Raw genomic sequence first — 25682 nt, forward strand, 5'->3', positions numbered from 1 at the left:
TTCCTTCTCTCACTCTCCCTCTTTCCTTCTCTCGCTCTCTCTCTTTCCTTCTCTCACTCTCCCTCTTTCCTTCTCTCGCTCTCTCTCTTTCCTTTTCTCGCTCTCTCTCTTTCCTTTTCTCGCTCTCTCTCTTTCCTTCTCGCTCTCTCTCTTTCCTTCTCGCTCTCTCTCTTTCCTTCTCTCGCTCTCTCTCTTTCCTTCTCTCGCTCTCTCTCTTTCCTTCTCGCTCTCTCCTTTTCTCGCTCTCTTTCCTTTTCTCGCTCTCTTTCCTTTTCTCGCTCGCTCTCTTTCCTTTTCTCGCTCTCTCTCTTTCCTTCTCTCTCTCTCTCTTTCCTTCTCTCTCTCTCTTTCCTTCTCGCTCTCTCTCTTTCCTTCTCGCTCTCTCTTTCCTTCTCTCGCTCTCTCTCTTTCCTTCTCTCGCTCTCTCTCTTTCTCTCGCTCTCTCTCTCTTTCCTTCTCTCGTTTTCTCTCTTTCCTTCCCTCGCTCTCTCTCTTTCCTTCCCTCGCTCTCTCCCATTCCTTCTCTCGCTCTCTCCCATTCCTTCTCTCGCTCTCTCTCTTTCCTTCTCTCGCTCTCTCTCTTTCCTTCTCTCGCTCTCTCTCTTTCCTTCTCTCGCTCTCTCTTTCCTTCTCTCGCTCTCCCTCTTTCCTTTTCTCGCTCCCTCTCTTTCCTTCTCTCGCTCTCTCTCTTTCCTCTTCTCACTCTCTCTCTTTCCTTCTCTCGCTCTCTCTCTTTCCTTCTCTCGCTCTCCCTCTTTCCTTTTCTCGCTCTCTCTCTTTCCTTCTCGCTCTCTCTTTCCTTCTCTCGCTCTCTCTCTCTTTCTTTCCTTCTTTCGCTCTCTCTCTTTCCTCCTCTCGCTCTCTCTCTTTCCTCCTCTCGCTCTCTCTCTTTTTCCTTCTCTCTCTCTCCCTCTCTCTCTCTCGTTCTCTCTCTTTCTTTCTCTCTCTCTTAGCCTCCCCCCTCCCCCACCCCTATTCCTCTCCATCTAAACTAAATTACTTGCATTTTGCTGTAGGAAGCGTTTGGGTGGCTTCAGCATTCCTCAGTAAGTTTAGGAGCGTGGCTGGAACGTGGCCAAAACCTCAGGGTGAGGCATTGCCTGAAGCATGAGGTTTGTAGTGGCTGATGTGCAGTTCTGAACATCCCAGGCGGAGAGAGAAAAGTGTTAACCCTTTGTTACACTGAGTTCCTTTGCTGCATGACAGTGTCTCACGCAAATAAAATTTTATTTGAAAGGACTGACGAGCCCCTTTAAAGTTTTGAAGTTTTTAAAATTTTCTGGAACTATAAGCTTCCCCCCCGCCGCCTTACTCAGACACCTCCCCTGCCATCGGCAGCCCCCCCACCCCCCCGCCACCCCAATCCCGAGATTTAGCTCAAATAGCTCAGAGAGTGCAAGTCAGGAGGGGGAGAAGGAGTCAGCAGCTGCATTGGTGCTGTGAACCCTGTAATTGGGTGTATTTGAAACCCACCAGTTCTCTCTTCACTCTCTTCTCACAGTGACTTGATGATGTGAGGAGTTTTGTGGGATGGACCATGGATTGCGGTCCCACACCTGGCACAAATTCCCTGCACCGAATGGAACAGTGCGATCCCGCATCCCTGCACCCAATGGAACAGTGCAATCCCGCATCCCTGCACCCAATGGAACAGTGCGATCCCGCATCCAATGACACAGTGCGATCCAGCATCCCTGCACCCAATGGAACAGTGCGATCCCGCATCCAATGACACAGTGCGATCCCGCATCCCTGCACCCAATGGAACAGTACGATCCCGCATCCCTGCACCCAATGGAACGGTACGATCCTGCACCCAATGACACGGTACGATCCTGCACCCAATGACACGGTACGATTCTGCACCCAATGACACGGTGCGATCCTGCACCCAATGACACGGTACGATCCTGCACCCAATGACACGGTGCGATCCTGCACCCAATGACACGGTGCGATCCTGCACCCAATGACACGGTGCGATCCTGCACCCAATGACACGGTGCGATCCTGCACCCAATGACACGGTGCGATCCTGCACCCAATGACACGGTGCGATCCTGCACCCAATGACACGGTGCGATCCTGCACCCAATGACACGGTGCGATCCTGCACCCAATGACACGGTGCGATCCTGCACCCAATGACACGGTGCGATCCTGCACCCAATGACACGGTGCGATCCTGCACCCAATGACACGGTGCGATCCTGCACCCAATGACACGGTGCGATCCTGCACCCAATGACACGGTGCGATCCTGCACCCAATGACACGGTGCGATCCTGCACCCAATGACACGGTGCGATCGTGCACCCAATGACACGGTGCGATCCTGCACCCAATGACACGGTGCGATCCTGCACCCAATGACACGGTGCGATCCTGCACCCAATGACACGGTGCGATCCTGCACCCAATGACACGGTGCGATCCTGCACCCAATGGAACAATGCGATCCCTGCACCCAATGACACGGTGCGATCCTGCACCCAATGACACGGTGCGATCCTGCACCCAATGGAACAATGCGATCCTGCACCCAATGGAACAATGCGATCCCTGCACCCAATGACACGGTGCGATCCTGCACCCAATGACACGGTGCGATCCCGCATCCCTGCACCCAATGACACGGTGCGATCCTGCACCCAATGGAACAATGCGATCCCGCATCCCTGCACCCAATGGAACAATGCGATCCCGCATCCCTGCACCCAATGACACGGTGCGATCCTGCACCCAATGGAACAATGCGATCCCGCATCCCTGCACCCAATGGAACAGTGCGATCCTGCACCCAATGGAACAGTGCGATCCCGCATCCTTGCACCCAATGGAACAATGCGATCCCGCATCCCTGCACCCAATGGAACAGTGCGATCCCGCATGCTTGCACCCAATGACACGGTGCGATCCTGCACCCAATGACATGGTGCGATCCCGCATCCCTGCACCCATTGACACAGTGCGATCCTGCACCCAATAACATGATGCGATCCCGCATCCCTGCACCCAATGACACAGTGCGATCCTGCACCCAATGACATGATGCGATCCCGCATCCCTGCACCCAATGACATGGTGCGATGCTGCACCGAATGACACAGTGCGATCCTGCATCCCTGCACCCAATGACACGGTGCGATGCTGCACCCAATGACACAGTGCGATCCTGCATCTCTGCACCCAGTGGAACAGTGCGATCCCGCATCTCTCCATCCAACATAGAAACGTACATACAAGCATACGATTTAGGAGCAGAAATAGGCCACTCAGCCCCTCGAGCCTGCTCCACCATTCAATAAGTTCATGGCTGATCTGGTTGTGACCTCAACTCCACGTTCTTGTTTACTCCCAATAACCTTTCACCCCCTTGCTAATCAAGAAAATATCTAGCTCTGCCTTAAAAATATTCAAAGACTCTCCTTCCACCAGCTTTGAGGAAGAGTTCCAAAGACTCATGGCCCTCTGAGAGAGACAATTTTACCTCATCTCTGTCTTAAATGGGCGACCCCTTATTTTTAAACAGTGACCCCCTAGTTCTAGATTCTTCCGCAAGAGGAAACATCCTCTCCACATCTGCTCTGTCAAGACCCCTCAGGGTCTTATGTTTCAATCAAGTTGCCTCTTACTCTTCTAAACTCCAGTAGATATAAGTCTAACCTGTCCAACCTTTCCTCACAAGACAACCCGCCCATTCCTGCTACTCATCAGCAAACCTCTTAACTGCTTCCGACACATTTATATCCTTAAATAAGGAGACCAGTACTGAACACAATACTCCAGATGTGGTCTCACCAGTGCCCTGTATAACTGAAGTATAACCTCCCTACTTTTGTATTCATTTCTCCTCACAATAAACAATAACATTCTATTAGCTTTCCTAATTACCTACTGTACTTGCAGACATGCACTAGGACACCCAGATCCTTCTGCATCTCAGAGCTCTGCAATCCCCCAAAAGTTAGATAATATGCTTTTTCACTCTTCCTACCAGAATGGACGATTTCACATTATACTCCATTTGCCAGGCCTTTAGCCACTCACTTAACCTATCCATATCCCTTTGTAGCTTTCCTATGTCATCTTTGCAACTTACTTTCCTATCTATCTTTGTTCCATCAGTAAATTTATCAACCACACCTTCGGTCCCTTCATCCAATTCATTTATATACATTGTAAAAAGTTGAGGCCCCAGCTCTGATCCCTGTGGCACACCACTTGTTACATCTTGCCAACCAGAAAATTACCATTTATGGCTTTGCACTGTTTCCTGCTGCCTAACCAATCTTCTATCCATGCCAATGTGTTAACCCCTGTACCATGAGCTTTTATTTTATGCAATGATCTTTGATGTGGTACCTTATCAAATGCTTCGGCAAACCTAAATACAGTACATCCATCAGTTCCCCTTTATCCACAGCACATGTCACTTCTTCAAAGAAGTTGGTTAAATACAATTTCCCTTTCACTAAACCATGTTGACTCAGCCTGATCTCACTGAATTTTTCCAAGTGCCCTGATATAACAAATTTAATAATAGCTTTTAGCATTTTCCCTATGGCAGATGTTAACCTAATTGGCCTGTAATTTCCTGCTTTCTGTGTCCCTATTGAATAAGAGTTACATTTGCTATTTTCCAATCTAATGGAGCCTTCCCTGAATCTAGAGAATTTCGGAAAATTAAAACCAACTATCTCACTAGCCACTTCTTTTAAGACCCTAGGATGAGGTCCATCAGGACCTAGGGACTTTTCAGCCCACAGCTCCAACAATTTACTCAGTACCACTTCTCTGGTGATTGTAATTGACCGAAGTTCTTCCTTCCCTTCTGTTTCCTGATTTACGGATATTTCTGGGATGTTACTTGTATCCTCTATAGTGAAGACCGATGTAAAATATCTGTTCAATTCAGCTGCCATCTCCTTATTTTCCATTGTTAATTTCCCAGACTCACTTTCTATAGGACTAATGCTCACTTTGTTAACATTTTTCTTATTTAAATACCTATAGAAACTTACTATTTGCCTTTACCTTTCTAGCTAGTGTTCTCTCGTACTCTAATTCTTCCCTCTTCATTAATCTTTTAGTCGTTCTTTGCTGTTTTTATATTTTGTCCAATCTTCTGACGCCGCCCATTTTTGTAAAATTATACGCTTTTTCTTTAAGTTTGATACTATCTTTAACTATTTTAGTGAACCACAGATGGTGGATCCTACCTTTAGAAGTTTTAGTTCTCATTGGAATGTATCTATTCTGTGTATTCTGAAATATTCCCTTAAATGTCTGCTACTGCATCTCTACTGACCTATCCATACGTCTAATTTGCCAGTTCACTTTAGCTAGGCCTGCTTTCATGCCCTCATAATTGCCCTTACTTAAGTTTAAAATACTAGTCTTGGACGCACTCTTCTCTCCCTCAGACTAAATGTAAAATTCAGTCATATTGTGATCGCTGCTGCCTGGGGTTGCCTTCACTATGAGATCTTTCATTAATCCCATCAGGCCCAGTATAGCCTGATCTCTGCTTGGTGCCAGAATGTGCTGTTCTAAGAAACTACACTGAAAACATTATGAATGCCTCATCTAGGCTACTTTTGCCCATCTGATTTTTTCAGCCTATATGTAGATTAAAATCCCCATGATTATAACCATACCTTTCTGACAAACTCCGATAATTTGTTACTTTATTCCCTTTTACACCCAATGGCACAGTGTAATCCTGTATTCTTGCACCCAGTGGCACAGTGCAATCCTCCATCCAACTGTGCAGTGCAATCCCACATTTCTGCAGCCAATGGAGCAGCGTGACTCTTGACAACATGAGGAAGAAATGTTTTTATGCAGCGAAGGATTATGACTGGATATGTACTTCCTAAGAGTATGGTGGAGGCTAATTCAATTGAGGCATTCAAAAGGAAATTGGATCATCATCTGAAAAGGAAATGTGCAGGGTTATGGTGGGGGGGAAAAGGCACTGGGTGAATTTCTTCTGCAGAGAACCAGCACATATTCAATAGCAGAATGGCCTTCTCCTGTGCTGCTCCTATTGTATTATTATTCTATTATCCCTGCACCCAATGGCACATTGCGATCCTACATCCCTGCATCCAATGGCACATTGCGATCCTACGTCCCTACATCTAATGGCACATTGCGATCCTACGTCCCTGCATCCAATGGCACATTGCGATCCTGCGTCCCTGCATCCAATGGCAAATTGCGATCCTACGTCCCTACATCTAATGGCACATTGCGATCCTGCGTCCCTACATCTAATGGCACATTGCGATCCTACGTCCCTACATCTAATGGCACATTGCGATCCTATGTCCCTGCATCCAATGGCACATTGCGATCCTACGTCCCTACATCCAATGGCACATTGCGATCCTACGTCCCTACATCCAATGGCACATTGCGATCCTACGTCCCTACATCCAAAGGCACATTGCGATCCTACGTCCCTGCATCCAATGGCACATTGCGATCCTACGTCCCTACATCTAATGGCACATTGCGATGCTGCGTCCCTACATCCAAAGGCACATTGCGATCCTACGTCCCTACATCTAATGGCACGTTGCGATCCTGCGTCCCTACATCCAAAGGCACATTGCGATCCTACATCCCTGCATCCAATGGCACATTGCGATCCTACGTCCCTACATCTAATGGCACATTGCAATCCTGCGTCCCTACATCCAATGGCACATTGCGATCCTACTTCCCTACATCTAATGGCACATTGCGATCCTGCGTCCCTACATCCAAAGGCACATTGCGATCCTACGTCCCTACATCCAATGGCACATTGCGATCCTACGTCCCTACCTCTAATGGCACATTGCGATCCTACGTCCCTACATCCAATGGCACATTGCGATCCTATGTCCCTACATCCAATGGCACATTGCGATCCTACGTCCCTACATCCAATGGCACAGTACAATCCCACATTCCTGCACCCAATGGCACATTGCGATCCTGCGTCCCTGCGCCCAATGGCACAGTACGATCCCACATTCCTGCACCCAATGACACAGTGCGATCCCACATTCCTGCACCCAATGGTACAGTGCAATGATGCCCCTGAACATTTCTTTGCTCAGTGTTTCGAATCCATTCTGAGACTTGCTGACACTGTCATAGCCATCAGTGCAGGGTAAAGCACTGATGATATCAAACCCATCTAGTTCACTAATGCCCTTTAGGGAAGGAAATCTGCCATCCTTGCCTGGTCTGGCCTACATGTGACTCCAGACCCACAGCAATGTGGTTGACTCTTATCTGCCCTCTGAAATGGCCTAGCAAGCCACTTGGTTCAAGGGCAATTAGAGATGGGTAGCAAATGCTGGCCTTGCCAGCAACGCCCTCATCCCCTGAAAGAATACATTAAAACTTATGATAAAAGCAAAATACTGCGGAAATCTGAAACAAAAACAAAAATAGCTGGAAAAACTCAGCAGGTCTGACAACATCTGCGGGGAGGAACACAGTTGACGTTTCGAGTCCGTATGACTCTTCATCAGAACTAAGGAAATAGAGAAATGAGGTGAAATATAAGCTGGTAGAGGGGGGTGGGACAGGTAGAGCTAGATAGAGGGCCAGTGATAGGTGGAAGCAAAGAAGAGATTGCCAAAGATGTCATAGACAAAAGGACAAAGGGGTGTTGACGGTGGTGATATTAGCTAAGGAATGTGCCAATGGGGACATTAAGGGTAGCAAGTGGCAGATGGCCCTAGTGGGGTGGGGTGGGGGGGAAGGGCTCGAAATGGGCTAAAAGGTGGAGATAAAACAATAGATCGAAATAAATTTAAAAATAGGTGGGAAAAGAAAAATTTTTTTTTAAATTATAAATTATTGGAAAAAGGGGGATCGGAAAGGGGGTGGGGATGGAGGAAAGAGTTCATTAACTGAAGTTGTTGAACTCAATATTCAGTCCGGAAGGCTGTAAAGTGCCTAGTCGGAAGATGAGGTGCAGTTTCTCCAGTTTGCGTTGAGCTTCACTGGAACATTGCAGCAGGCCAAGGAAACCTATGACTTGTGTTTAAAAATGGGAATGTATTTTTGAAAATATTGAATTTGAGTAACATATTCAAATGCACAGAAGTTAATCCCACCCCCCCCATGGTAGAAGATTTTTCTCCAGAGGGTCCAGGCACCACCATGAACCCCCCCCTGCCCCGGGTTAATAAATAATCTGAAAACCGTTCATGCATCTGAGAATATGAAGTCTAGTTGTGCTCCAGCTCATAATTTTTAATGTTTTGCATTGCTGCAGCCACAGTAAAGAAAATGAGCACATGCTGTTTATGTTTCAATGTGTTTCTGGCTCTTCAAGCAGGACAAAATCTTTTCACAGATTGATTTACTCCTGAACCTAGATTCTAGCATAAAGTAGACATCATCCTGACCCCTGCAGTCTGCTTTCGTCAGTGATCAAACCCATTTGAAAATTTCTGCTGTCTGACTTAATTATTGTTTCCAATCAGGGATGATGGATTCTGAAAAATTGGGGTTGAAAGTATTAGCAGTTTGATGTGATCCAGATAGATTCACAAGGATGAACCTGAAGTGAATCCTATTCTGATTGATTCTGTGTATCATGGCACGACTAAACATTGGATCATTTACCTTTGGCAAGTGTTTCAAAAACCTGAATCCTGGGTTAGCTCTATCCTGGGCTAGTAAAAGGGGTAAAGTGAGACCTTCTAATCTGATTAGCAGCCTCTGTAACTTTGTTTTCCTTGCTGCAGACTATGTGTAAGTGGGATCGTTTTGCTGTGTGCAGCTGTCTGGGAGTGCAGTATTACCAGTGTTTAACAATTCTTGCCCTGCGGGTTTAGAGAATTACTGTGGCATCTGCATTAATTCTTTTGTGGTTGGTTTAATGGACATATCCTGTCGCGTGGATACTGACAAGTTAGCCGTGTCCAAGACCCACCTGTCTGATGTCAGCACCTGGGAGTGTCAGAGTGTTGCAGCTTTGAAGTAATTTATCGAGAGACTGACAGCTGGCAGCAGCTGGGAGTTCAGTGGAAAGGAGCTAAATGCTCTGAGGGCGTCTGATCCAACATCAGCACAATTGTCCAGGATTTTTTGTGAGAGAGACACACCTTGACTGGCGGCATATTGCGAAAGAAGGCAGGTGTTAGCTGACAGGAGTTGGCACACATACACATGCGCACAGGGAGAACTTGGAAGGAAATGCATTTTCCAAAGTCAAGAACGATTTTGGGGGTAGGCAGTGAAAGTGTGGAGGACTAAATTTGAAATGAATGTTTGAAAATTTAATGAGAAAAAAAAAAGGTGTGAGCACAGAGAAATAAAATGAATAGCTTTAGATAAATGTGAATAAGGAAAGAAGAGACTTGGATTTTTTTATATAGTGCCTTTCACAACCTCAGCTTGTCCCAAACTGCATTACAGTCAATGAAGTAATTTGTGTGTTATAATCACTGTTGTAATATAAGAAATGTTGCAACCACTTTGTGGCACAGCAAGGTCAGAATGACCAGATAATCTGCTTTACGATATTTATTGCAGGATAAATATTGGTCAGGACACTGAGAATAAATCCTCTGTTCTTCTTTGAAATAGTGTATTGTGATCTTTTGTGTCCACCGTAAGAAGCAAAACAGGGAATCGGTTTAACATCTCACCCAAAAGCCAGCACCTCTGACAGTACATCGCTCACGCAGTACTGCACTGGAGAAGTGTCAGCCTAGAATTTGTGCACAAGTCTTTAGAGTTGGGCTTGAACGCACTCATTCAGAAGCAAGAATGCTCACCATTGACCCACAGCTGACAGAGAATTCACCAAACGTGAATCTCCTGCTGGGGTGCAGGTCATTCTAGGGTCAGGAGGTTTTGCTGAGCCCTCAGGCTGGTTCAGTGTTGTACCATCCTGCTGTTCACAATGGAGCCAGATAGGAACAAGCAGAAGAATTTCCACTAATAACCAGCCTCACAGCCCAGAGAGAGGCTCTGCGTTTCAGGGGCTTCATACCGCTAATAAAAATCAGTGACTTTTTTTTAAAAATTCAGTTAATGCCATTAATTTCTCCTCGAAAGCACTGGTGTATTTTTAAAAAATGCTTAAACAAGACTAATCCTGGAGACTTCCCTTCATTTCCCACTTATCTTGAAATAAAGAGTAGAGGTATGTAACAGTTTATTTTAAGCTTTGACTAAGCAGGATCATTTCCTGGTTATACTAAAGGAACCCCAAACTCCACATACTGTGCTGGTTACAACGCAGGAGGAGGAAATTTGGCCCAAAATGTCGGTGCTGGCTCACTGAAGGGGCAGTTCATCTAGTGCCACTCTCCTGCCATGTCCCTTTAGCTCTGCACATTCTTCCCTTTCAAATAATAATCCAATTCCCTCTTGAATGCCTCGATTGAACCTCCCTCCACTACACTCTCAGTGCATTCCAGATCCCAACCACTTCCTGTGTGAAAAAGTTTCTCCTTGTGTCGCCATTGCTTCTTTTGCCAGTTACCGTAAATCTGTGCCCTCTGGTTCCCAATCCTTTACCACTGGGAACAGTTTCTCCCTATCTGCCCTGTCCAGTTACCGTAAATCTGTGCCCTCTGGTTCCCGATCTTTTACCACTGGGAACAGTTTCTCCCTATCTGCCCTGTCCAGTTACCGTAAATCTGTGCCCTCTGGTTCCCGATCTTTTACCACTGGGAACAGTTTCTCCCTATGTGCCCTGTCCAGTTACCGTAAATCTGTGCCCTCTGGTTCCCGATCCTTTACCACTGGGAACAGTTTCTCCCTATCTGCCCTGTCCAGTTACCGTAAATCTGTGCCCTCTGGTTCCCGATCCTTTACCACTGGGAACAGTTTCTCCCTATCTACCCTGTCCAGACCCCTCATAGCTTTGAATGCTTCTATCAGATCTCATCTCAGCCTTCTCTTCTCCAAGGAGAACAGCCCCAACTTCTCCAATCTATCCAAGTTACTGAAGCTCCTCATCCTTGGAACAATTTTCGTGAATGTTTTCTGCACTCTATCTAATACCTGCACACTCTTCTCAAAGTGTGGCATCCAGAACTAGACCCAGTACTTCAGCTGAGGCCAAACCAGTGTTTAATACAGGCTTTATATAACATCCTAGCTTTTGTACACTATGCCCCTATTTATAAAGCCTAGGATTCTGGTTGCTTTATTAACCACGCTCTCAACCTGAACTGCCACCTCCAGTGATTTATGCACATATACACCCAGGTCCCTCTATTCCTGCAACCTCTTTAGAATTGTCCCCTTGATTTTATATTGTCTCTCCGCATTCTTTCTACCAATCCCAACCACTTTGCATCCAACCATGAGTTGGCAGTGACCAGGGCTGTGTGCTTTGCCCTGCCCTGCCCAGTAGGGTACATGGAGGGCTGCAAGTTCTGAATCCATAGCAAGCCATTCATGACACAACCTATGAGAATGTAACCCTGTTAAACCTTGGTGAAGCCTCACCTGTTTATTTCTGTAACCCGCTTAAAGTGCGAGCTTAGATTAAAAGACTGAAGTTGTGCAGACCCTGTGCGTGCGTAATGACACTGGAGGCTGTTCCACTTAATGCTACTTTGTAAGAACTTTTGTCAACTGAACACCACCTAAAGGCATGGGCTGATTGCATGATATTGCTCACCTGTTTGTTGAGGTAAAGGCAGATTTACTGTGACAGGGGTCATGCTCTCTTCTGCGTTTATCACTGACTCTCATCTTGCCTTTTAATGCATATTGTATTCTTAACAGTGGGAGACATACTTCTTCCAACTGCGCGCACACTTTGTTTTAATAAATGTTCTCTACTTTCCTGAGGTGCTGACTTGTAGAATACTTCATCTCACCCTAAGTGGCCATTGTTCTGGTACAAGTGTGTCATTGTGTCTGGGCCTATGGGCCAGAACTGAGAAGGTGAATTGTAGCTGCTCCAAATTCTGTTCCTGCCTAATCCCCAAACACACCAACAGTCTAGCAGGGCTCTGAGTAAGTGGCAATCAGGAGTGCAAACCCGGGCTAGAGCACTTTTGGTACCTCAACAGCCTGAAATGGAACCTGGCATTGTCTTACTCTGTATGAAGCAACAGCTGGTGTTTAAAGCCTTCCAGTCATCAGCATTCACCAAAACCCTCGACTGTCACTAGAAATTCAACTCTTGGACGAAATATTTGTGACCATGACCTATTTTGGCAGAGATTATTAATTATTGTTCTCTTTTTAAATTTATTAAACTTCACCCTGGATATGCATTTCGTTAGAATTAGCCAATAATTTTCATTTTAATGTTTATTATTGTTCATGTTAGCCTAAAGCCTTGGAGATCCTTCCCTCAAGCAAGAACCAATGACTGGCTTTATTTGTTAGGTGAAAGTTCCCTCTGCTGGCCCAGGTGGGTCCTGTGCAATACATCAGCATCTCGCTGTACAAGTGAAACATTCCCAGTGAACAGGATTACACCCATATGCTCAGAGAAGGTGAAAGCTTAGAAACAAGCAAAACTTAGAGGTAAAATTGAAGAATAGGAATGCAGGCACAGGTGTTGAATCAAGATACCTTAATGGGTTTCAAGGAGTAGTTAGGAAGGTTCTTGTCAACATGTGGCTTATTAGAAATGCACCCTGAGACTCTGTGGATAGGAGTACTTAATGGGCCCAAGGCTTCCTGCCTGAAATTTACTATCTTACCCAGAATCAGTGTTATGTTGAGCTTAGTACAGTGAGGTGTTGCCTTGCAATATCTGTATTTATTAATAAATATTATAGGGGTGATTTGAGATGATTATATTTACAAATTCAGGATGATTTTGTCCTAAAATTGAGTGCCTCCATGTTTCACGCCTCAAGAATGCAATCAGGATGAAGGGCAGATGACCGCCTTAATGAAAATGGTTCTGAATTAAAACCTTGTGTGTTGTCTTGAACTCTCAGGCCAGGATTTTCTACCTGTATACCTATCAGTCCTGCAAATTCCACCCTCCACCACTCTGCGCTCCCCCCTCCACTTAATTTGTTTCAGTGGACTTGAAAAATCGGGCCCAGTCAGTGCATAATTGGAAAACCATAACTGGGCTTGTTTGTGTTTCATAAAGAGTCGTACAGGTTCCAATGAGGCCGTTAGTCCATTTGATCTCATGTCTTCATAATAACAATCCTACTATCCTTGCAACTTACCCTGGTACTGTATGATGTGAGCTTTCACCTAAATGCACCAGAAAAATGCAATGACCCAAATATGTCAGCACAGCATCATAAACTTCCATCCAAATCACAGCTGCAGGAATTGGTTGTTAGTTTCATGTGCGTTTGTCAAGATTCAGTTCAAGCGCATTTAAGTATTTACATAAACTTGTGATCTTTTTTAATGTGACTTGCTAATCCATACTAAGATTTTTCACACTTGGTGCCAAATTAAGACTATTTGCTCAAACAAATATAATGATGAGAGAATTGAGAGCTGCTGATATGTTACAGTGAAACTCAGTACTCTGTTTCTGTTGTCTCCACCAGTATTCTCCAGAGCTGAAGAAATTGTACTGTCAGATTGCCAAGACTTGTCCCATCCAGATCAAAGTAATGACACAACCGCCGCAGGGAGCTGTGATTCGGGCCATGCCTGTGTACAAGAAGGCAGAGCATGTCACTGAAGTGGTGAAACGATGCCCAAACCATGAGCTCAGTCGAGAGTTCAATGATGGTAAAGCTAACCTTCTTTAAGTATCAGCTTCTTAAAGGGGCAGGGCATTTGGTGGGGGAGTTGATGTTGAGTGGGCTAACATTCCGCACTTACCTGGATGTTCTTGGGCTGCAACATTACATGACTTGAGTCATGTGTTGACTGAATGATGCAAGGCTCTTCAAATCAGTGTCCAAAACACACGATCACAAAGATCATGCCTTGTTAATGCTGAAATGATTTAGATTTACATATACCGTTTCAGACATATTTTAGAATAAGGTACCTGCATTCTCTTGTGTAAATACTTGTATTGCCTGCTTTTAATCCGTAGAATCCCCTACCAAGTGATATTCAGTCATTGGTCTTGCCCAGAGAGCAACAGCTGGTTAATCACAAAAGTTTCCCACTCTAAGGCTTGGTTAATAGCACTATAAGGCTCAATAGCTCAACAGAATGCTGCCTCAAAATTGAGATAACCAAAAAAATGCCTTATGATTTCTCATTAATTTTAACTAATCTTCAAAATGATAGGTTTTGGTGTCATTAAAGTATTAAACTGTAGTATTGCTGAAAAAAGCCAAATATTGTCAAAGCTTTTCATCTTGCCCCCCTCAAGACAATTCGCAAGAATGCCAAATGCCAAGGGAACAATGTTGTAACACTAGCCTAACACCAGTGCTATTTATGTATGCGTAATATATAAGCGCAAGATACACATAGGGTTGCAGGTCGTCACACTGCTCTGCCAGATGCTGTTACATGGCACACTGCTTTAATAGAAAAAAAAGTTTAATTTGCAGCATATTCCTCTCTAATGAGTCTCTCACTATCATGTACATCATGTCTAATTTACTGACATAGCAGCTAAGGAATGGAGAAAATGTGATTGTCATTGATGTTGTAAATGGATATATCATTCCCTTTTAACTGGAATGTTGTTCCTGTAGGTCAGGTGGCCCCACCCAGCCATCTAATCCGAGTGGAGGGAAGCAGCCATGCACAGTATGTTGAGGACCCGATCACTGGGAGGCAGAGTGTCATGGTGCCCTATGAACCACCTCAGGTAAGATATACCTTTGATCCCTATGTTGCTGGTCAAATTTGAAATGAAGAAATATGCATGTGATCAAAAAATAGTCAGTTGCTGCTCAGAGGCTCTTTATTTCACTGTTGGATTGTGCTACTCACATGGTTACACACAATGGGGGTGATTGTTAACATTTAAAGCTGGGCAAATCAAGGGTCTGTTTTAAACTCTGTCCAATAGATAATTCAGCCCCTTTTACTTTCTGCCCAGTGGTAACTCAGCCTGATTTACCCACTGCCCAGATGATCTTTAGTGGAAAGAAAATCAATGAGGTATGAATCAGCAGCTTATTCACTATCACCCATTTCTGACCTGCTGATAAAAGTTAGAATTGTTGCAAACAAGTGTTCAAAGTCACCCTAACAAGTCACTTGTCCTAAATTATGTGGTACCCAGTGAAGCTGCAAATTACGTGAAATGGCCTCAGTATCAGCAGATTCTTGATGTGATGCATCTTTGTCCATAGGAAGGTCAGTTTAACGTCTCCTTCTATTCACCATTGTTTAAACCAGGTTGGCACCGAATTCACCACGATCCTGTATAACTTCATGTGTAACAGCAGCTGTGTTGGGGGAATGAACCGACGGCCCATCCTCATCATCGTTACTCTGGAAAACAGGGAGTAAGTCGCACAGGCTCCTTATAGATTGGGATTTGGATTTGTAGACACAGACTTTACCAGCTGGGTTTCCTAACCTGCTGTGACATCCATTGTTTGCTCTGAAGCAGGTGTTTCTCCCACTCAGCTGCATTCTCAGCCCTAGCGACTGAACGCTGGTCTCTATTTTGATATCAGACTACAGCTACAGACTGTTTGTTTGGAATGAGAGAACTGTGGTGAAAGAGGGCACCACCCTGTTGCTGCCAGCCAGTTTGATTAACATTGGCAGAGTTGCAGGAATTGTTCACTTGTCCCCCAGGTTACAGGGTGTGACTGGTACAGTTGGGGCCAACACAGAGGAGGCCTGACTGGCTTCACTAAAATAAAGGCAGTGAGAAAGTTCATACAAGTTGTTTATATAATTGTCCTCTGGTTCCGTTAACAGCAAAAGTTTGTATTTGTATAGCACCTTTCTCTCTCGCTATTTAGTGTCATGGGTGGATTGAACTCATGCTGTTGGCGTTTTTCTGCACCACGTGCGATGTAACCAACTGAGCTAACTGACCCCAAAGCACCTTTAAAGTAGTAAAACATGCCATGCCACTTTGCAGGAGCATATCAGACACAAATAAGTCACAAGTATATATAATGAAGGTCATTCCAACATCTTGGTTTATCTATGCAACAATTGAATCGTACATTACTAACAGTGTTTTGTTTTAATGGAATATGTTAACGTCCCATTCTCTCATGTCCAGCGGGCAGGTTCTAGGACGTCGTTGCTTTGAAGCTCGTATTTGTGCTTGTCCTGGCCGTGATCGTAAGGCAGATGAAGACAGCATACGCAAACAGCAAGTGACCGAAGGGACGAAGGGTGTTGACACCAGCAAACGGCGTAAGTTGCCACTAGGCTCCTTGTAAAGTTGGACTTTCCAGTTTGATTTGTACTGGTAGTTTCCATCACTATTTGTAAGAGATGGTTGGGCCAATGCAGCAGACGGGTTCCAGAGTCCCATTACTCATTGTTCTGAGGATGTTGCAGAATCCCCACATACTGTATGGACCCAGTATATCCAAGTCACATCAGCCCTCACCAGCTCCACAGAGACCTGTCCACCTTGGTTTATTCTGCATGGCATAGCTTTGTGCTGCTTCTCTGCACATTTCCCCTTCTGCACGTCTAGGAGCTGTGACCTGTTATCACACCAGGCAAGACAGGGAAACATGTGAAAGGCCTCTTCTTAAAATGATGGGGTTGGAATGTTATTGTAATTACATGATCTCCACTTAGCAGCTGCCCACAATAGCCAGGCGACATTTATGGTATTCAGACCCTCACACCATGCTTTGCAGTTTTTCGTACTGCGCTCCTAAGGACAGTGCTGTCCCATGAAAAATTTGTGAAAAGCCACCAGCCACAGAAGAGACGACCTCATATTGTGCACAATTCCTCCTTTGCTAGCACTGTTTCTCTAGGGTTCTACCACCCTACCCCATGTGAAAACTATGACCAGGAGTTTCATTGGAGCTGCTCTGCTTGCCATCTTGTAACCTCGGAGGGCAACAAGATCCCATTTACGTGATTGAAGAGGGTTTCTGCTACGCCTCCATCACAGTAATGGTAGGCGAACAGGAGAAGCTCAGAGGGTGATTTTACCACCAGTGCCATCCCAACTGGTGTAAGCAAATGATACTGATGCTGATATTCACGTGTTAGCTCTCAGGTTGTTAATGGAGTTCCTTTGAATGTTTTCCTGCAGTCCGTCATGTGAACCAGGGGATCCAGGTAGCATCGATCACTAGCAAAAAACGACGGCCGGGTGATGAGGAGCTGTTTTATTTACCAGTAGGTTTTCCGATTTTTAATCTAATTTCCCCTATAGAATTTCTGTCCAACTGATCAATATCGTCTGTATTTCCAGCTTAAGGAAAAAGTACTTTTCAGCCAAATATTTTAAACAATTTCCTGTGAATCTGTATTTATTAATATTCTGAAGTGTTAGTAGTCGCATTGCAAAGTTTTTTTTCCTGGGCCTGGTGTTGGGTTTCTGTGTCTACTATGTCCAACACATTGTGGTACTTTTCATTTTTGGTGCTCACTGAAGTTTCAGTATCATGCAGCATGTTTTATTTCTCTCTCTCAAGCACACATACACGCTCCAATTATTTTTATATTGTCCATGTCTCTTTCTTACAAGGAGAACTGAAAAATATAGGCACATGTCATGGTGCACAGGTCATGAATTTCACCGGGTAGGGAATTTGAGGAAGAGGGAGAGATGAGAGGCCCACAATTTTACATCCATTCTTTTCACCACGAAATTCTCCTGTTGCGATCCTGGTGCATGAAAGTTTCCACAATATACCACAAGAATGCAGTCCATCATCCTTGACATTGAAAATCTGCCACCAACCTGCCCCTTAACACATCTGTTCAATGGTGTCAGTCCTTCCTACCACAGAATTGTTCTGAAACTCTGCTTTCCAACATGTATGCTCAGACTCTTCCAAATCTTCCCACCCCACTCTTGCTAAATCACCTGTGGTGGAACCTTTACTCTCATACTCACATGTTGTAGAACATTCTCCCTAAACTTCTGCACCTTGTTGCCTCCATCCTCCTTCAATAACCTGCTTAAATCTGAATCAACTGATCAATCCATCAGTCACCGAACCGCACTCAATTTTCCCCCTGAGCCTTTGGTATTTTCACAGTGATAAGTGCTACATAAACGCAACTACGGATTGTACCTCCCCTGTACCTGACTTTCACGTTTCTTGATTTTCAGATAAGAGGACGAGAGACTTATGAAGTGTTGCTGAAAATTAAAGAGTCACTGGAGCTGATGCAGTTATTACCGCAGCACACGATTGAGAGCTACAGGCAGCAGCAACAGCATCTGCTGCAAAAACAGTGAGTTAACACATCATCAGAACCTCCTCACAGCTATGTAGAGGATAACATCTGACAGCAGGTTACATAGCAGTGAACCATTCGAAACATTCAGCTGCTGTCCAGCCAAAGCTGCAGTCGTATGCCAATCAGTTGAACACCCCAAATCATTAACTGCCTTGAACTCTCTGCCAGTTTTCAATGTTTGTTTTTATTCTTTCATGGGATGTGGATGTTGTTGGCAAGGCCAGCAATTATTGCCCATCCCTAATTGCTCTTGAGCCCACCGCCTTGAACCGCTGCAATCCCTATGGTGTAGGTGCACTCACAATACTGTTAGGGAGGGAGTTCCAGGATTTTGACCCAGCGACAGTGAAGGAACGACGATATAGTTCCAAGTCAGGATGGTGAGTGACTTGGAAAGGAGCTTGCACAATGTGTACACTCATTCTATTTTCCCCCCTCAGCAAGTATGGTGCAAGACCCCATGGAATGGGGAGTAACTAATTAGTCATGACCCCACATAGTGGGGAGTAACTAGTCAGGACCCGATAGAAAAAGGAATAATGAATCAGTACAAATTTTTCCTTAATAACCCAGGTTAGGTCCTTGCATTACATCACTCTGATCTAAGCTTCAGCTTGATCAGACTATACCATGTCAACCTGAAATCCAGTTGATTCCAATCTTGATGTATAGGACATAATAGAAGAACTGCCCACAGTGACCACACTTCACACTACTAGCTAATGGAGACTAGTTTGATGAAAGTGCCTGGAAGCCTCCTTAAGCCAAATCTAGCTGGAAATAGTTTACACTGCACACTTTTGTTTGAACAAAAATGAACGGAGTGACCATTCCTCCTTATTCTTTTTAGAGGGAAGGGAATGTAATTGCATTATGAAATAGACTGTAAAAGGGGGAAGGAATATGAAATGGAGATGTTGGCTTTCTTAATGCTCAGAAATGTCCCCAGCAATAGCAGATTCTCAGCTCCCAAACGCCAAGGGATCCTTCACTTTGTAATAGGTGCTGATTTGGGGAACAACATACAAGGAGAAAGAAGTAATGTCCAATGTGTATGAAAATATTAGTTTGGCCAGTCAGATTACAATAAGCATTTTGGGGTGCCTTATTATAAAAAAGGATATTAAAGCCATTGAGCGGACATTGCAGATTCACCTGAATGATACACAGAGCCAGTCGAAAAATCCAGCACCTCATTCACTTACATTCGCCCTCTTTACCTTTCACCTTTTTCCCATCACATCTTTTGTCAAAAAGCTCTCGAGTTATACTCTTTTCCTGCAGTATGTTCCACAAGTTCAGCACCCTCTACATGAAGTAGTAAAATCTGAGCTGTTAGTTTACTCTTCTAAGCTTGAGCCTGTGCCTTGGTTACTGAGTTTGTGGTAGAATGAAGTAATTTAAAAAGATTGGGTTTAATTTTTTAGAATCTTGTAATTGCATTTGACAAATTCGCATTTATAATATGAAGAAATCCTAAAATGCATTGATGTGCAGCACCATATCTGCAGCCTCAAATACCTATTTCCTTTCGTTTGCTGGTTTAAGTTGTTATTCTCGATGGGTGTTTCTTTGCTTCTTTTGTGCTTTTGTCACTTTTCTTTTGATCTCACCTTCATGATCATGACATTTGATTAGCCTGTCCTTATTCCTTTTAAGTTGCTGTCTGTGACTGGCTCATCTGCTTCCATTGCTTTAATTTGGAAACCTAGTAGAGCTGTTCTTCTCATTTCACTTTCTTTTTGTTGTGGTGGGTGGGTTGGGGGTCTTTGGTGGTCTATTGCCCAGCATCCTGACCGAGCAGCAAGCTCAGCTATGTGAATGATAAGCAAGCAAGAGTTTCATTTCCTGAGGATATATGAGTAACCAGATTCGCATAGACCGGTCACTAAATGTGACAGAAAAGCAGAAAATGCTCCAAGTACAAGGCAGGTTGGCCAGCATCTGAAATACACGTTGCTACCTAAACTCATCAGTTAACTCACCAGCCTGCCATGTGTTTCCTATTTGCAGTTTATTCCTCCATAAGACTAACCTTGCTCTCAAAGTGCAAACAGTATCATTCTGTGAGGGAAAGATTGGGCACTGAGAGCAGAGCCTCCAGTGCACAGGGCTTCCTCTTGGTATTCACTGTACCAATGTAGCTGTACACAGGCTGGGATCGTTCACTGCTAGTTGCTGAAGAGAGCAGGATGGGGAGTGCCAGAAACACTAGAGATCAAAAAAATAGGTTGTATTTTTAAAAACAACTTGTAGTCACTATTGTTGTGACTTCAATTGAGTTGTTTAGTAGATGTTGAGTTGATCCTATGTGGTTTAATGGCAGCCCCTTCCTCCTTACCCTTCCAGAATACCAGCCATACTGTACCATTTTCCCATTATACCATCTGAGTTCAGTAAACTAGACTCAACCACCTGTCCTTTCATTTTAGTCAACATTGCCTATCACGTCGAACAATCCATCACTTAGAAACATAGAAAATAGGAGCAGGAGTCGGCCCTTCAAGCCTGCTCCGCCATTCATTATGATCATGGCTGATCATCCAACTCAATAGCCTGCTCCCACTTTCTCCCCATATCCTTTGATCTCTTTCGCCCCATGAACTATATCTAATTCCTTGAAAACATACAATGTTTTGGCCTCAACTACTTTCTGTGGTAGTGAATTCCACAGGCTCACCACTCTCTAGGGGAAGAAATTTCTCCTCATCTCAGTCCCAAATGGTCTACCCCATATCCTCAGACTGTGACCCCTGGTTCTGGACTCTCCCACCATCGGGGACATCCTTCCTGCATCCTACCCTGTCTAGTCCTTTTAGAATTTTATAGGTTTTTATGAGATCCCCCCCTCATTCTCCTGAACTCCAGCGAATATAATCTTAATCAACTCAATTTCTCCTCATATGTCAGTCCCACCATCCCAGGAATCAGTCTGGTAAACTTTCGCTGCACTCCCTCTGTAGCAACAACATCCTTCCTCAGATAAGGAGACCAAAACTGCACACACAATTCCAGGTGTGGTCTCACTAAGGCCCTGTATAATTGCAGCAAGACACCCTGCTCCTGTACTTGAATCCTCTGGCTATGAAGACCAACAAACCAATTGCCTTCTTTACCGCCTGCTGCACCTGCATGCTTACCTTCAGCGTCTGGTGTACAAGGACACCCAGGTCTCATTGCACATTCCCCTCTCTCAATTTATAGCCATTCAGATAATAATCTGCCTTCCTGTTTTTTGCTACCAAAGTGGATAACCTCACATTTATCCACATTATACTGCATCTGCCATGCATTTGCCCATTCACTCAGCTTGTCCAAATCACACTGAAGCATCTCTGCATCCTCCTCACAGCTCACCCTTCTATCCAGCTTTGTGTCACTTGGTGCAGTGATCTGGTTTGTTATCACAGCAATAAATTCAATTTTACAAATAGGTGCCACTATGTGCAGGCATTTAACAGGGATACATTTAATAGAAACTGTTCAACATTCTTTAAAAATTTGTTCTGGTGATGTGCCATGGCCATATCCACATACTTAGCTATTTGAGGTTCCCATCACTTTGGCCCATTTGAAATATTGTGTTATACGAACATACAAATTAGGAGCAGGAGTAGGCCACTCGGCCCCTCAAGCCTGCTCCACCATTCAATAAGATCATGGCTGATCTGATTGTAAACTCAACTCCACATTCCTGCCCACCCTGATAACCTTTTGACCCCTTGTTAATCAAGAATCTATCTGCCTCTGCCTTACAGATATTCAAAGACTCTGCTTCCACCACCTTTTGAGGAAGAGAGTACCAAGGACTCACGACCCTCTGAGAGAAAAAATTTCTCCTCATCTCTGACTTATGAGGATCCCTTACTTTGAAATAGTGACCCCTAGTTCTAAATTCTCCCACAAGAGGAATCATCCTCTCCACATCCACCCTGTCAAGACCCCTTGGATCTTAAAGCAGAACTTACTGATACTTGCTGTTGCAACAATCAGTATCCAGAGGTTTCGGCTGATGATGGGGCCAGTGTCCCATGATCAGTTTGGAGTGCAAATTAGTTGCCACATTGGCTGCTGAGAAACTTATTGCCAATGATGTGAGCTGTGCTGCACTGGCCAGGTGCTAGTACAATTTTCGAGACTCTGTCTTAACTGGTTTTTAAAACAAAATGTTTCCAAACTCTCAGATTTGTGGTAAGTGATAATGAGTGGCACATGGATATCTCTGGATGTCTGAAGGCACAGCAAATAATGTGTGTGTGTGTGCCATGTTACCAAGATAACAGGTCCCTCTATTTCAGGGACTGCGTGCAGGATTTAGGTAAACTGTCACAATCGCATTCTTGGCATGCTTAGAATTTTTTGAGGATGTTTCTATTCTTGGGAAATGGTAATGAGGAGGCCATTCAGCCCCTCGAGCCTGTTCTACCATTCAGCCAGATCATGGCTGATCTGTAGTTCAGCTCCATTTATGTGCCTTTGTTCCATGTTCTTTATTACCCTTACTCAACAGTGATGCACATATCAATATTAGTTTACAGTGACAGCATTTTTAAAATCTTTATCTTCTATACATTTAAAAGTATTAAATAAAGGGACATTTCCTTATGGATAATGCAATAGAATCTGCACCCAACAACAGCGACTAGGAATTTTATTGCCTTGTTTTAGTGCCATTGCCCTTAAAGTGTTCAGAACCTGAAATCGAATGGTGTGTCCTTTTTAAAAATCTGCATTCAAGCCCTTTGGTTGTCAGGCTTGCAGTTATAAGGCATATACAAATTAAACCAATACCTGGTGCCCCAATCCCAGAGCCTTTACTGGTAACCATAGTGTAATGATCTTGGCACTTGGGTATTGTCCAAGTGATTCAGTTAACTGCATTTCGTGGGCACTGAACAAGGTGAAACCAGGAATTTGCATGGAGTGATGTCAGTAGTTGAACCAGGTCTCTGAAGCTTAAATCCCCTTCAGTTCCTGCAGTGGTTTCATCTTCTGTTGTGGAGTAGTTTGACAACACCCTTAAAATATGAGCCCAGCTGAAGCGAGTCTATCCAAATTAATCTGTTCAAAACCACAATCTCTTCCACAGGAAATTGTCATGATCATGAAGATGGGCAAGTCTAAGACTTGGGGTTAAGTCTCTCAATCCTTATTGGTTGTTTTCTTTTCTCTTTCTCTCTCTTTCTCCGGTCCCCCCTCTCCAGTCTGCTCAAGGCCTGCTTTCAAAACGAACACTTGGAGTCAAACAGTGGCAAAAGGCTGTTGATGAAGGAGAAAACGTCCGAATGTGTACAGACTGAGAACACCTTACATAACCTGGGAAAAGGGGGGTGGAGCGAAGAGAGCACAGCTCAAACCTTCCATTATTTATAAAAGGGAATTACCTATGGACTGAGTTGAAGTGGTTTAAAAGGGAAACATATTCCACTTCAAGTGACACAAGAACCTAGTGTTCATTGGATTGTGAAGAGGCCTACAGTTCCCAAATGCTGCAAGAGGAAATCTTCTGGCATTTACTGGTGTCCTTCAGTTAGCACTTGTTACCGATTTTAGTATTTCACATCTGTTTGTTGCAGGCAGTTTGTAAGCAGTTATTTCTGTTGCACTCCTTCTGATGTGACATTAAGTTCCATTCCAGTGAGTGCACCACACACAGTGACTACTTCCCTAGTACAACATGTATGTTGTAAGTGGTTATGGTTCTGGATTAGCAAGCCAGAGGTCAAACTCAATCTGGTAATTTCTGGATTGGCACTGGACCTGCCCACACCCCAACTATCAATTTAATGCTCTTGTGGAACTAGGGCTGGACAATGAATACTACTTTGCCCACAGTAGTTCTGAACCAGTAGTTCAGAAACACAAAACATGGTTACTTCATGTAACATCTCGAGGTGAAAATATTTCGCACTTTAACAAATTGAAATTGTCTGAAACGTGCTTATGACTTTGTGACCATCGCCCATTATGTTTCATTGTGAGGAGGACTATCCACTCGACAGGAGAAACGAACTATTTCAGAAGAACTAATTTAAAATATAACCCCATCACTATATTAACAATTTTACATCTACATGTGCTTCCTGTGAACTTTTTCCAAAACTTCCTGACCTTGTTTCTGGTAGAGCTGCTGCACTGGTAGAAGGATGGGATTGCTGCATGACAAGTTTGACATAGACTGTTTAATTATAAATGTGGACATGGGAATTTATGATATAAATATAAAAGTAAGGGCAGAAACTGGTCTGTTCCAGTTTTCAATATACTCCAACCCTGTTTCACCTGAAGACACATCTAGGTCTTGAATCCCTGTGTGCAACTCCACAGCAGGCTGACTAATTTTCCTTTACAACCCTATACCTATAACACTCATTTTTGAAATTAAATTGTTTCATAACCAATTCCTAAAAAGAACTTCTTCAAAATCTGAATATAATATAATAATGCAGTACAAAGAATATGCGAACTTTGCTTTGTGACATTTAATACTCATTGAAAATGGTAATTGTGTCAAGTATCTTCGGCTAACAGGGCACTTCCCCTTCTGTTCAAACATTGCCATTTAGGTGGCATAAGATTGAGAATGGAAAACTTTCAAACAGCTTTAGTAGTTTCCTGTCTGTAAACAAAAACCAAAAGTTGCCTTGTGCAGAAGCACCAACTAAGTAACAGGCCTTCCCCCACACTTTAATTCAGCATCCAGAACAGTTTTACAGGGACAATGGAAAGTGGATGATTAAATCCCAAAGCCCGCAAGCCTAATTCTTGAGACTTTCTGAACTCGTCAAGAACCACCTTTGGAATTTAGAAGAAGTGAAACCAGTCCCTTAAACTGCTCTTTCCCTGTGATCAGCGAGGTTTCCATATCTTGCTGCAAAATGTGCTGCAGCATCCCAAGTGGAACTTGCAGAAATCTTTGTGGAAGATTTGGCGATGGGCTGGGGCGGTTGAAATGGTTCCCAGTTGCTGATCTGCAGGTGTAATTTGCACCTGTTTAATTTGGGGTTAAGCTTCAGGAGTCACTTTCTGCATTCCAGAGCTCTAAGAGCCGCGGGCCCTGAGCATCTGCAGAATATCATCATTGCAGCTATTGCAACGTTTGGGCTTTTAGTATTGTTCCCCGCCAGTTTTTTAAATCCTTAATTTATGCTCACATCCCATCACTGGGATTTATTCAAGTATGAAAAGGGGGTTGTCCTGCTGTAAGAGCACAGCCTCATTTAAGATCCGAATCTTGCTCGTGTGGCCAAAATGTGAAGTATTGATTTATTAACATCTCTCTGCTAATGCGACTGCAGAGATTAAGAGTAGCAAGAGTTTCCTGTTTGTAATCTGATATATAGTAGCACATTGAATGGTTTTATTGTACGGGACATGGTTTCATC

At 44.1% G+C, this 25682-nt stretch overlaps 1 protein-coding gene across 3 annotated transcripts in view; it reads left to right on the forward strand.

Moving 5' to 3' along the window:
* The window catches only part of tp63 (tumor protein p63), an 87872-nt gene that overhangs the window by 48529 nt on the left and 13661 nt on the right, over positions 1 to 25682 (forward strand). For all 3 annotated transcript variants that reach the window (XM_041182697.1, XM_041182699.1, XM_041182698.1), the window contains 6 exons: positions 13521 to 13707; positions 14637 to 14752; positions 15289 to 15398; positions 16136 to 16272; positions 17138 to 17223; positions 18167 to 18291. In XM_041182697.1, coding sequence (XP_041038631.1) covers positions 13521 to 13707; positions 14637 to 14752; positions 15289 to 15398; positions 16136 to 16272; positions 17138 to 17223; positions 18167 to 18291 — 761 coding nt within the window. The remainder of the gene's footprint in view (positions 1 to 13520; positions 13708 to 14636; positions 14753 to 15288; positions 15399 to 16135; positions 16273 to 17137; positions 17224 to 18166; positions 18292 to 25682) is intronic.

Source organism: Carcharodon carcharias, chromosome 2 (assembly GCF_017639515.1).
Source record: "Carcharodon carcharias isolate sCarCar2 chromosome 2, sCarCar2.pri, whole genome shotgun sequence".
Taxonomy (NCBI): Eukaryota; Metazoa; Chordata; class Chondrichthyes; order Lamniformes; family Lamnidae; genus Carcharodon; species Carcharodon carcharias.